The sequence below is a fragment of the Bison bison genome, unplaced genomic scaffold, assembly GCF_000754665.1.
Source record: "Bison bison bison isolate TAMUID 2011002044 unplaced genomic scaffold, Bison_UMD1.0 scf7180017864384, whole genome shotgun sequence".
Taxonomy (NCBI): Eukaryota; Metazoa; Chordata; class Mammalia; order Artiodactyla; family Bovidae; genus Bison; species Bison bison.
This window is the reverse complement of record NW_011494956.1, coordinates 299,329-313,594: the sequence shown is the minus strand read 5'-3', so window position 1 is coordinate 313,594 and position 14,266 is coordinate 299,329. Positions and strand designations below refer to the sequence as shown.

Here is a 14,266-nt window from a genome sequence, read left to right as displayed (position 1 = left end):
ATAGATAAGAATATTTTATTTTCTTTAAGCTTGGAGAAAGGTGGGGATATTTATTTTTAAAGTTAATTTTTTTGCAACTGAATTCTGATGTTATGGAGAAAGCCTTAGGGATAAACCATATTTATCTTTAAATCTAATTCAGAAATCCATGAATAATAAAAATAAGGTTGGAATGGTTGTTGTTTTTTAGCCACTGCATTGTGTCTGATTTTTCTTGCAAGCCCATGGACTGTAGCCCACTAGCCCCTCTATCCGTGGAAATACAGGAGTATTCAGTATACAGGCAAGGAAACAGGAGTGGGTTGCCACTTTCTTCTCCAGCGGATCTTCCTGACCCGGGGATTGAACCTGCATCTCCTATGTTGCAGGTGAATTCTTTACCAATGAGCCACCAGGGAAGCCCTTGAAATGGTAGCTGATTTGAATATGTAAATGATCATTTATATACATTAGTTTACCTTTCTTAGTTTTCCTTGAAAGAGGGTTTCAAATATTTAGCCTTAAAATTTCATTATGAACAGTTTCATCTGTTCAAATTTCATATGAACAATTTCAATCTCACACATAATTAAATAAGTGCAAATTTATACAGTAATCAGATGGTCTGAAAGGGCTGGCATTTCATGATATTCACCTGTATTTGAATCGTAGCACCATTATTTAAGAGACAAGCATCGCTGGGCAAGTTACTTAAGAAAGTGAATACTTTTAATGTGCTTGCTATAACCTCAGCACTGCTATAAGCACTTAAAGTTATGTATCTAATTCTCAGTTGCCTATATTTGTGGAAAGATAGTAAGACCTTCCACCATCTATTGATACTGTTTGGATTATTAAAAGAAATAATGCATATTAAGTACATAGCCAGGCATTTAAAAAATCATTTACAGCATATGTAACTTATTATCTAACACCAACAAAGATGAGAAAAGGAAAATCAGTGTTTGAAATGTACATTTATTTGGAATTATAAATATTAATAGGAATATTCTCTTTGGAAAGCAATTTGGCTACATATATAAAGTTTTAGATTGTTTCCTTGGCATATTGATTCCACATTTAGAAATCTATACTAAGGAAACAATCTGAAATATGGAAAGAGATTTATATTTATCATGAAATTATTTATAATTGCAATAGGTAAATTCAACTTAATATTAAACAGTTGAGGGATAGTTAGAGAAAGTCATGATTTAGCCATATAATGTAACATTCAGCAGCTATTAACAAAATGTTTATGAAGAGTTTTAATAACAAGGGAAAATGATACAACTTTAATAAAAAAGCATACAAGTCATACAATAAGTATAAAAATGATAATAAAATATGGATTGGAAAAAAAACTGCTAGTAGTGGTTGGATCAGAGAAGTAGAGCCCATGTGAATGGTGTGGGCGATACAGAATAAGGGAGTAGGCTTTTAAGAAATTGTGGTATCTGATTAAGGAGTGTATCGATCACAGGGCTCTTGCTGTTGTGCCGTAATATGTTAGGTCGGCTGGGTGGTGGTGAGGAAGGAGAGCTGAAAGGTTGGAGAGCGAGGGTGTGTAGGGACCTGGGAGAATGAACCGCAGCACATGAGGACGAACGCTCCTGTCATCTGTGAATGTTAACCTTTGGGTAATCAGTATTTTCTTCATATCTTCTACTGAGCATTATTTTTAATATTAGAAAAAACCATAAACATTTTATTAGATAACAATATAATGAATGATGTATAAGGATTAGAAGCTGATTACAGTGGCCTTAACTTAAATCAGTAAATGGTGGATTTACCAGGCGGAGAACTTTGATCTGTATTTTACAGCTCTCCTCATAGTCTTTGCAGTTCCAACTTCAAAAGCTGAGTTCAGTTTGTCAGGTTCTGAGAGGAATCACAGTGATTTTTATAGCTGGTAAATTTTCATTCATCTGTACTGCTAGTATTTAGACAAGCCTCAATTTGTTTTGAGCTTTGGAAGAAATTGTGTTGATTAATGTAAAATATGTATGTGTATATTTTAATTTTGAAATGATCTCGTTTCTAGAACAGTACAGGAACCTTTTCTTTCCTTCCTTAATCATTTGAGAGTAATTTGTTAACCTCATATTCTGTACTCACCAGAAACTTTAGTGTAAGATTCCTACAAACAAGGATATCTTCCTTTGAGAAATGACTGATTTGGGGGCTACAGCAAGGAAAGTGCAAGATGGGACAAGAAAATCTTGTGCCAGGAAACAGAGACATGCTCAAACATAATTTGATTTTTGTTGGTTAGTCGCTAAGTCATATCTGACTTTTGCAATGCCATCAGCTGTAGCCCGCCAGGTTCCACTGTCCATGGGATTTTCCAGGCAAGAACACTGGACTGGGTTGCCATTTTCCTTCTGCAGGGGATCTTCCCGACCCAGGGATCAAACCTGTGTCTCTTGCGTTTGGAGGTGAATTCTTCCCACTGAGCCACCAGGGAAGCTGGGGGTTATTCACATAGGCCCAGTGTAATCACAAGATTTCCTGAAAGTGGCAGAGGAGGAGTTTGGAATGAAGTGATATGAGAAGGAATCGATATACCATTGCGGGCTTTGAAGATGGGGCATGGGTCACCTGAGCGAAGGAACGTGGGCAACCCCTAGAAGCTGATAAGCATAACAATCAGTTGTTGCATAATTTAAAACATTTTGTTTTAAAACATACATGGATAATAACCTAGACTAGAATAAGAAATTTGTGTGACTTTTAAAAATAAGTGATACGTCAAAGACTGTGGGTGCTCTTTCAGATTCTGCACCAATGGCCATGATGAACACTCATGGCCATGTACTCGCTTTCCTTTTTCCCTGTTACTGAGTGAGAGAAGCGCTGTCTCACTTAAATACTGTTAAGAGCAGAAAGATAACTGTGTAAATTATCAATTCATTTTCTTTCTGCTCCAGATTCACCCTTCAGTACCTGCTCTGCAGTAATGGACTGCACTCTAACCATTTCTCCTTTACAAAGAGCATGATGTTAAGCTTTACTAGGTGCTACAGGGGTCAGGATGCTGGAGGGGAAGGGATTTTTTTCCTTCTTAGTTTCCTAGTGTTCCTTTCCTAGTTTCCTCCAGAGCTGTGTGTATCCTGTTCCCCTCTCCCATTCCCTGGGGACATCTGTGCTCTGCCTCAGCCACATGCCCAGAGTAAACAGGCCCTCACTGGTCCTGCAGTCCCGGTCCAGACCTGCCTTGCCATGGCCCTTCTAAAGTGGACACCATGTACGTCAGGCCTTGTGCAGGCAGTGCCTTGACTCCATCTGCATGCCTGTGCACCAACCTTGGCTTGCTTTTACCCAGGGAACTGTTTCCTGCAGTTCTCTTCACATGAGTACTATGCATTCCAGGTCTTGTGCCTGTAGCAGTGTCCTGATTACCTCTGCACACTTGCTCAGCAGCCTCATGACACCTGCGCTCCAGAGAGTGGTTTCCTGCTTGTCTGGCAGTGTTGGACCAGCTCTGCTTTGCACAGTCTGGTGAAATCCTCTGTTATCCGTGTGCTGCAACCGTACCTTCGCCAGTGAAAAGCTCTGGGTTTGAGGAGGGGACCCTTCTCCCAGGTTTAGTCTTTTTGGGTACTCTCCCTCAGCCTTATTTTTCCCATCAGAATTTATAATTATTTTTCTTTAAAACATTACAAATGGCTTTATTGACTTACAACTGGCAAATAATACATATTTAAAGCTTATGCTTTTATTAGCTTTGACGTATTTGTATAACAGTGAAACCATTGCCATACTGAACTTAATGTTTTTGTTTGGTATATGTTATATAAAATGAAATAAACTTTAGAAAGTTTATGTTGAAATGTGCAGGTAAATGTAAAATAAAATCATGAGAGTCCCACCACCCAAAGTTTACACATACATGTTAACAGGTTGTTTTATTTCATAGTATTTATGCATCTTATTAATGTAAACATGAAATATTTTTAACAGTAATACAGAAAAGAAGCCAAGAACTGAGTCTTGAAGTGATATTTTAAGAAGCAGTTGTTATCATCAGTGGGAATAGGACGCCTTGATCTGGCACCCCGTACTCTTACACCATTGATTTAGTAGGATAAATTTCATGCCCCAAACAACGTATGGGGCATTGGGCATGCTCAGCTTTTTGTTCAGAAATTATGCATAAATTAAAGGAAAAGGGTAGAGTGGGAATAATGGATATGAGAATTGGTTCATTTATTCTAGTATTTACACTTAGAAATTGAGTCCCCTAAAATAGGAAACTGGAATGAAAATGCAAGTTACTTTTCCCTGCAGTGTTTTTGTTTTACTTGACAAGGTTGTTCTGAGGATTAGATGGAAAAACATTCATATCAAATACTTAGCAGAGCGTTTATGTCAAAATTAGTAAGTTTTCTACTGATCTGTGTATAGTGGTGATACTGATATTTGTGTGAAGCATCATAAAAAAAATTTGATTCAGAAGATTGATATTTTGAAGTGTAGATACACTAGGCATGAAGTATTGATGCATATATTTTTAAATATTTTTTAATATTTATTTGGCTGTGCCCGGTCTTGGTTGTGGCATTTGAGATCTTCAGTTTTAGTTGCAGCGTGTGGGATCTTTAGCTGTAGCATGTGAACTCTTAGTTCCCTGACCAGGGTGCATGGAGTCTGAGCACTGGAAGCTCACAGTCTTAACCACTGGACCACCAGGGAAGTCTCTGCTGGGCCTGATTTGATACCCTGGAAAACCATAATTTTCTAGAATGTTTCTCCAAATGATGCTTAAGAGTCTAATGTTATGAAAGCAATTCATTGTCGATTGTCTTGCTTGTTTGCTGCGTGGCTTGTTGCTGGGGTTGGCACTGGCACTGGTGACAGCGGTGGTATTGAAGAGAAATATGTTTATTTTTTGTTTACGTTCCTACTTCCCTCCCTGCCTTCTTTCTCTTCCTTCCTTCCTTTCTCTCTCCTTTTTCTTGCTCTAATTTGACCCTCTACCCCACTCCTCTTTGAGTTACAAGAAGTTTATAAATAATGACTTGCTATAGTACTTGCCAATCTATAGTTGAGAACAGTGTTTTTCAGATTTGGCTTGATCATGTGGATTCACTAGGGGACGTTTTTAAGAAGTAAAATTATAAGTCTTCTGTCTAAATCTCTGGGGAGGGACCTGGGAATATTTATTTTTACCACAAGCCCCTGGATGATATGTACTATAGACACATTGCCAAGTCGCTTCAGTCGTGTCCGACTCTGTGCGACCCCATAGACGGCAGCCCACCAGGCTCCCCCATCCCTGGGATTCTCCAGGCAAGAACACTGGAGTGGGTTGCCATTTCCTTCTCCAATGCAGGAAAGTGAAAAGTGAAAGTGAAGTCGCTCAGTCGTGTCCGACTCTGTGCAACCCCATGGACTGCGGCCCACCAGGCTCCTCCATCCATGGGATTTTCCAGGCAAGAGTGCTGGAGTGGGGTGCCATTGCCTTCTCCGATAGACACATTACTAGATCCCATCTCACATCCACTGAATGAGAAGATAACAACTCTGGGTTGAACATGTCTGGTTTTTAGTAGTTGCTTGTTGTTTGTTGATTCGGTATGTGTGATCTTGATAGGCTTCTGCTTGCTAGCTTTCATAATATTTCCATGTCGTCAGAAAAACAAAGCAAAACAGTCTTGTTTTAAAGGCAAGCTGCTTTATTTTTGCTTTTTTTCCTTTTAAAAATAGAGGGAGATTTCCCTGGTGGTCCAGTGGTTAAGACTGCAAACTTCCAATGTGAGGGGCATGGTTTTATCCCTGATTGAGGAACTAGGATCCCACTTACAGCATTTCGTGGCCAAAAAAAAAAAAAAATTTGATATCATAGAAGAAAATGCATAAAACATTTGTATATGGCTTCAAGAACAATTAATGCAAATTCCCGTCTCATCACAGCCCAGGTTGAGGTGTGGACTATTGCTGGCATCCCAGAAGCATCTATTTCTTGGTCACACCCGCTTCCTTACCTTTCTTGCCCTCAAGGTATCACAATCTTGATTTTTATGATGATAATGTCCTCATTTTTCTTTCCCTTTTTACCTCTTAAATATGAATCTATACAGAATATCTTCTGTTTTGTCTTTTAAAGAACTTTATGTGAGTAGAATCATAGTGTTCGCCTTTTTGTGACTTACTTCCTTTGCTCAGGGTTATTCTTATGAAATTCATCTGTATTAGTCATACAGCTGTGATTTGTTTTCCTTATTGTAGGGAACTACATTATATGCCCATGCAAAAATTTAATTCTACTTTAATGCATAATGCTCAATAAAGTTTATTATCCAAAAGGATAACTCACTGCTTATGTCTGTATAAGGACAAGGGAGGTAATAGATTGGAGGAAGAACAGGACCTGACTTTTTGCCACTTAATAGTATCCTTGATTATATTCTGTCGATGTATTTTTAAATTGAGGTAACATTGGATTATGCTTACATTATAGTTCATGCTTACATCATTTTTCGATCTCTGTACATACTGCAGGATGCTCACCACTGAAAGTGTGGTTTTCATCTGTCACCTTCATTTGACCCATTTTCCCATTTTGTCTTTCCTCAGCCCCTTTCCACTCTGGTAACTACTGATCGGTTCTCCGTAATGTGCATTTGTTTTATCTTCATTTGGTTTGTTCCTTTAGTTAGTTAGTTACAATCCACATCGCGTGAAATCATATAGTACTTCTCTTTCTCCATCTGACTTATTTCACTTACATAATATCCTCAAGGTCCATGTGTCTTGTTGTAAGTGGTAAGACTTCATTTTTTTTTAATGGCTGAGCAGTATTCTGTATGCTTACCAAATCTTTTTTATCCATGTGTTGCTAGGCATTTAGGTTGTTTCATATCTCGGTTATTATAAATAATGCTGCAGTGAACATAGGGGTGCATATATCTTTTTGAATTAGTGTTTTCATATTCTTTGGATAAATATCCAAAAGTGTAGCTGGATCATATGGTAGTTCTCTTAATTTTTTGAGGCCTCTCCATATTATTTTCCATATTATTTCCATAAAATGACTGCATCAATTTACATTCCCAGTAACAGTGTTTGAGGGTTCGCTTTTCTCCACGTCTTCACTAACACTTATTATTGCTTGCCTTTTTGATAATAGTCATTCTGATGGGTGTGAGGTGTTATCTCATTGTGGTTTTGATTTGCATTTCCCTGATAATTAGTGACGTTGATCGTCTTTTCATATGCCTTTTCGTCATCTGTGTGTCTTCTTTGGAAAGATGTTGCTTCATATCCTGTGTTCATGTCATCTGCAAATAGTGATGGTTTTACTTCTTCCTTTCCAGTTTGGATGCCTTTTATTTCTTTTTCTTGCCTAATTGCTCTGGCTAGGACTTCCAGTACTATGTTGAATAAGAGTGGCAAAAGTGGGCATTTTGTCTGATTCCTCATCTTAGAGGTATAGCTTTCAGGAATTTTTTGCTGTTGAGTGTGATGTTAATTGTGGATTTGTTTTTTATAACCTCTGTTATGTTGAAATACATTCCTTCTACCCCTATTTTATTGAGTTTTTATGTAAATGAGTTTTGAATCTTGACAAATGCTTTTTCTATATCTGTTGAAATGATCAAATGACTTTTATCTTTCATTTATTAATATCATGTAATTGCATTAATTTGTAGATGTTGAACCATTCTTTCTTCCCTGAAATAAATTCCACTTCATTATGGTTTTAATCAATATGGTTTGAATATGTTTTTAAATGTTGCTGCATTCAGTTTGCTGAAATATTGTAGAGGATTTTGTATCTGTGTTTTATCTACCTGTCTATTGGCCTATAACTTTTTTTGCATATACGTGTTGCCCTTGTCTGGTTTGGGGATCATGGTACACACTAAACAACGGGAATAGTTTGTATGAGTCCCAGAGGGAGAAACCTGTTTGCCTACCTCTTAAAGTTTTGGTTTGTTTCATTTGTTTGAAAAATCAATTTGTCATGGAATCTGAAAAAAGCTTGCATTGATTAACAGTAAAAGTAAAAAATCTTAGGTGAGGCTTGCTTTTAGTTTAGATGACTTCATGTTAAAAGAAATTAGCCGGGCAACCTTCAGCTCCTCTGCAAAGAACTATTGAGTATCTTATTTTTGCTTAAAAAGTTAAGCCCTGATGTTGTCATTTTTTCCCCCATTGTAACACTTTTGCTCGTGATAGTGTCTCAACCATTTCTGTAGATATGTTCAGTAGTTCTCAGTTGAACTCTTAGAAGTCATATTATGAAGTTATTGATATATTCACTTGTATGAATTGAGAACACTGGTCTGGAGGAAATTTTATAGTATGATATATAGGTAAACAACATGACGAGCACATTGGGTTTTAAAATTTTTTTACAAGTCTTTACTAAAATGTGATTTGGCTATTGTAAATTTTACAGTAAAATAGTTAACTAGCTGTTTCACATTTTTTTCTGTTAGTGCTTTCTATAGTACATACTCTTTTGATGTGGTTTTGAAGTATAAGATACATTTTTGGAGAAAAATAAATTGAAATTACTACCTAGTAAATCATTTTTCAAGTTAGGAAAAGATTACCATTATTTTAGCAGTGGGTTATTTTAGTCAAGTTTTTGAAATCCTAGTGATACACAAGAATAGTTTGAGAACCAATGGAATATGAGCTTATTCAAAGTCATTCTTATGGAGATGGTTAGCTGTTTTATGAGTGTTTTTTGGCACTGAGCCAGTTGATGTCAGATATGTCATCTTCAGAGTTAAAGGTTATTTGAAAAGCAAATTCCTGAGAGTAATGTTGGTCTTAAACACTTACTAAATGCATCTCCATCTGTAACATTTAGAATGTAAAAAGTTTATAATGAATTTTTTATAGATGAGTTGCATGATATTGTCACAAATTTAAATGTGAGGTTAGGATTTATTCTGCTGCTTGGGGAAGTTTTAAATTTTGCAATTATCAGAATAGCATTTGATGAATAACTGGCATCTGTGCTCTTAAGCCATATGGATAATCACATGTAGCCGCCGAGGTACTCAAATTCAGAAGGCCAAGAGAAAATTAACAGAATTAAGGGTTGGTTCCTCAAAATTAAATTATTAGTGTTATTACTCTTTTGGCTGTGCTGCCTGGCATCTGGGGCCTTGTTCCCCAACCAGGGATTGAATCCACACCCTCTTGCTTTGAAAGTGTGGAGTCTTAACCACTGTACCACCAGGGAAGTCCCTGGTTAAGAACTTGTGCATCAAAGGACACTATGAAGAGTGAAAAGAAAACCCAGGGAATTGGTGAAAATGTTTTTCAATCATATATCTTACAAGGGAAATATATGCAGAATATATAAAGAACTTTTACAGCTGAACAGCAACTACCACCCAATTAAAAATGGACAAAGAACAAGACATGGAAGCAGTCTAAGTGTCCATTGACAAATAAATGGATAAATAATATGTGGTATATGTATATACAATGGAATATTGCTTAGCTATTAAAAAGAATGAAATAATGCCATTTGCAGCAACATGGATGGACCTGGAGAGTGTCATATTCAGTGAAGTAAGGCAGAGAAAGAGATAATAGTGCTTATATGTAGAATCTAAAAAAAAATACAAATGAACTTTTTTACAAAACAGACTCAGACTTAGAGAATATACTTACGGTTACTGGAGGGAGGGTAGGGAGGAGGGGTAGTTAGGGAATTTGGGATTGACATGTATACTCTGCTGTATTTAAAGTGGATAACCAACAAGGACTGACTGTATAGCACAGGGAACTTTGCTCAATATTCTGTAACATTCTAAACGGGAAAAGAATTTGAAAAAGAATAGGTACATGTGTATGTTTAACTGAATCACTTTGCTTTACACCTGAAACTAACACACATTGTTAACCAGCTATACTCCAATATAAAATAAAAAGTTTAAAGCAAGAAGCTAATCCAGCCTCCAGTAATGGGGATTCCATTAAATCTATTAAAGAATATCTGTACAAGGTATCTTGTGGTCATTATACGCCACGTTTTAGACCAGTAGTTTTCATTTTATATATCAGTCAGATATGTGTACCCAATATATGAAATAATTTTAAAAGATTTGAAAGGGGTGGAAGCCCTAGAGGGCCTCGTGTACTATTAGGGTTCTTGAGGGGATGTTAATGGTACAGGGTTTGTGATTTAATTTTTTTTTGAATGTAGTAATGAATTAGGAAAATATTCATAAGGCAGTAAGTGAAAATAATAGTTAACAAAACATGTATAGTGTAGTGTATTCCAGTTTTGCTAAATATATATGTTTAAATTTGCATATAGCTAAAAGAATGGGAGGTTATACCTCAAAATATAGACACTGGTTGTTCTTTTATTTGGTGATTATGAATGATTTCAATTTTTCTCCCATTTTCTACAATGAAATTAGAATAAGAATTAGTTTTGTAAATAGACTTTAGAAACTCCTGAACGTGTTATTTTGAAAAAGGCGGCAAAAGCAAACATGTATAGCCAAAACCTACTTGATGTTATTACAAACACACACAGACACACACACAGCAAAAGGAGTTGATACCACAGTGACCACTGTGCCATGAGCATTGGGCTGAAGTCCTTGAGTGCCTGTTTGAGCATAGGTCCATTCCTCTACCTTTTGGACACCGGCCTTGAGTACTGATGCTATTTTCAGTTGGGCTTTAGCATGTAGACTTCAGAGGCAGAGTGCCTGGGATTGAATACTGGCTCTGCTATTACTCATTGTTTGATCTTGGACAAGTTACTTAATAGGGCCTGAGTTTTCCCAACTATGGAATGACACCTAATAGTGTGTTGTTAGGATTAGATGAGTTAAATTCAATAACATGCCTAGAGCAATGCCTGGCACTTAGTAAGTGGTCAGTTATAGTTGTTGGGATTATTATTATTCCTATCATTAGAGTTATTTTCCCTCTAAACTCTCTCTTCCTCTCCCTCCCCTAAAGTTAGCTGGGAATTCCAAAACTTTACGAGTGAAGTCATACTTCTTATTCACCTTTGCCAAACAGGTCAGTGGTCAGTATATTGTATACTAATTCTTTCTAGTAAAATTTAGTAGCAACCACACTTTATTTTATAAGAATTTTTATGTTTTTATGGTGTGATTTCTGCCCAGAAATGGTATATTGTGGTTATGATGGGGGTCCCCAAGACCACCCCCAAGTTCACTGCTTTGCTATCTTAGTGGACTTACAGGACTCAGCATATGACTACTCATGATTCTGATTTATTACAGTGAAAGGGTACAGAGCAGAATCAGCAAAGGGAAGAGGTGCATGGAGTAAAAGTCCAGAAGAAACCAGGCATGAGCTTCTAAGAGTCTCTGGAGTCACAGAGGATATGGTTAATTTCTCAGCAATGAGTTATGATGACACATGTGAAATGTCTACCAAGGAAGCTCATTAGAGATTCAGTGCTCAGGGTTCTTCAGGCTCTTCAGGTAGGCGCCCTCCACCCAGCATGCACCAAATTCTCAGACTCCCAGAAAGGAAGAAGGTATCCACCATAAACCACATTGTTTGCAGCATTTAGACACAATGAGCTGTTCTTATCAGGGACTGATAGCAATCCTCCTGAAATCTCAAGTTCTCAGATGCCAACAATTGGCCAACCTTGCAAGCAGATCTTTCTAAGGATAGCAGTCTCAGGCCTGCTGTGTTTAACTTTTTTCTCAACAGAGATATATTATAAAAATGTATTTTACCTAAGACATTCATATCAGTAAATCTATAAATCTTAAAAACAGCTTTATTGAATTATATAATACTCCATAAAATTTACCCATTTAAAGTAAAAAGTGCAGTTATTTTTAGTAAATTTATAGAGTTGTGCAATCATCGGCACAGTCTTAATTTTAGAACATTTTCATTGTCCTGAAAAGAAACCCCATTTCCATGAGCAGTCATTTCCATTCCTGTCTGTCCCCCTGTCTCCCTCTTAGCCCCATCCCAGGAAACCACTAATTTATTTTTTGTCTTTGTTGAACAGATCTATACATTTAATGTATTTTTACCTTTATTTCATTTCTGCTATTAATGGCTTTTGCAAGACAGTAGTTCAAAAATTATTCAAGAATATTTCTCTTTCAGTGTGTTTGAGAGTCAGAGTTTGAGTCTATCTGGTAGTCTCTAAGTCTAAAGCCCTTACAAGCAGCAGTCGTCATCAGAATTGTCATTATATGAATTTGTGATAGTTAAAGAAGTAATTCATTATATAGGCTCTTGTCTTTGCATACTTCATTCTCACCATTTAAAAAATATACTATACAGTTGGTTGAGGCTTCCCAATGAGAATTTTGATACTTGACCATTTAGTTCTTTCATGGCATCTTTTTGCTGTAAGACAGATAAAGATTCGTGTAGAAAATTGGATGAGGTTGGCAGAGGTAGCTACACTAGTGCCATTGGGAGATAGAGAGGCAAAAAGGTGTGTTATGTATTGTTATGTCCCTTTGATAGGGAAAGGACAAAAAGTATTACTTTATAATAAATGGCTATTTTTTCAAAAAATTCTCTAATGTGGGTATAATATTCAAAGATAAGTAAAACGTACATTTACAAATTATATTTTTAAATTACCGTAATTCTTTAAGATTGTAAAAAATGTTAAGTCAAAGGTGCTTGTGTATTTTTAAATCATTATTTTGATTGAAATCTAGTTTCTCCCACAATTGAGTTAGTAGACAAGCTGTACTATACCCACTCCAGTATTCTTGCCTGGGAAATCCCACAGACAGAGGAGCCTGGCGGGGTAGGGTCACATAGAGCCAGACACGACTGAGCAACCAACACACACTATAAACTGAGAACTACTTTATTATGTAGCTAAAACAGAACTTCATCTCCATGAGTTAAGTAGGTATTGACTAACACTGTTTACTTAAATGTCCAAATCTGTGCAAACAGTTATGCTTTTGAAATACTAGTTTCATTTTAATGTTAATCCATGTTTATAATTTAAAAGATATTTTTGGGCATCAGGAATGAATCTATCATATAACTTATTTTCAGAGACAAAGCCCCAGAACTTACTGTTGCTTCTCTGCTTGTCTTATAGGTGATTTTACAGCGAGATGCTGCTCTCCATAGGGATGCTCATGCTGTCGGCCACACAAGTCTATACCATCTTGACTGTCCAGCTCTTTGCATTCTTAAATCTCCTGCCTGTAGAAGCAGACATTTTAGCAGTAAGTAAATTTAAACAGTAAAATTTATTCATGTCTAAAAACATCCCTTAAAGAAAGTTTTTTTTTTAAGTTCTAAATGATAGCGTGAATAATGAAATAATGAAATCTTAAAAAGTGTTTACCTACAAACATGTAAGTTCGTACACATATTTGTTACTTGCGAGTGTAAGTGCTCGTTTCTTAGTTGGTTGATCTCTAACATAAGATCTCATGTACAATAAGTACCTGATAAATATTGCTTGTGAGAGTGTTTGCGCTCTCTTTTGAGTGCTGGTGCCCACATTGATTTACATGCTATGTGTTTACATAGAATCTTGCTGTTTTTTGTTGCTCACTAGTGTATCTGTAATGACTTTGATAGTGATATTTTAAAAAATTGTACAAATGGCCATAAATGTTTTTAACTTAATGTTAATGAGTCCAGAGGAGAAGCCTAACGATTTTGTCTTTGATGGTGGGTAGAAAAATTTTTAGAGAAGAAGGCTGCTCATCAAAATCTTTTAGTCCTTTCTGAGCTACTGTCTCACTGTCCTCTGTACTAGGGAGTGTATATACTTACTATTTCTCATTTCTGTGAAGCTAGAAAAAGAAGAATTAACTGTATCTGTACATGTGATATGTTTGTGTGGGTACACCTATACTCTTGGTACTATGCTAAGGATTTATTGGTTTTTCTTTCTGGGTGCAAGCAGTTTGCTTATTAATATTAGGTAAGAAACAGAAGGGCCAAAATTGTTGCTGACCAAACTTTATTGTGGTCCTCAGCCATGCTTCTTCCTACTGTGGCACTTGTGGAAGGGCCTAGAATCACTGCAGAACTTCAGAGAGCCAGGCTGGTTTCCATACCTTTTTTCCCTTCTGTTTTTCTGACATCTGCCACTCTTTGTCTTTCTTTCTTTTTCACCTGAGGTAGAAGTGTTAATTGCTCAGTGGTGTCCAACTCTCTGTGACCCTGTGGGCTGTAGCCCACCAGGTTCCTCAGTTCATGGGATTCTCCAGGAAAGAATACTGGAGTGGATTGCCAGGGGATCTTCTCAACCCAGGGCTCGAACTGGGGTCTCCTGCATTGTAGGCAGATTCTTTTTTTTTTTTCC

General features: G+C 36.8%; 1 protein-coding gene across 1 annotated transcript in view; it reads left to right on the top strand.

The window, feature by feature from the left end:
- The window catches only part of RNF13 (ring finger protein 13), a 128,094-nt gene that overhangs the window by 11,070 nt on the left and 102,758 nt on the right, over positions 1-14,266 (top strand). The window contains exon 2 of the mRNA XM_010858106.1: positions 13,043-13,172. Coding sequence (XP_010856408.1) covers positions 13,059-13,172 — 114 coding nt within the window. The 5' untranslated portion in view covers positions 13,043-13,058. The remainder of the gene's footprint in view (positions 1-13,042; positions 13,173-14,266) is intronic.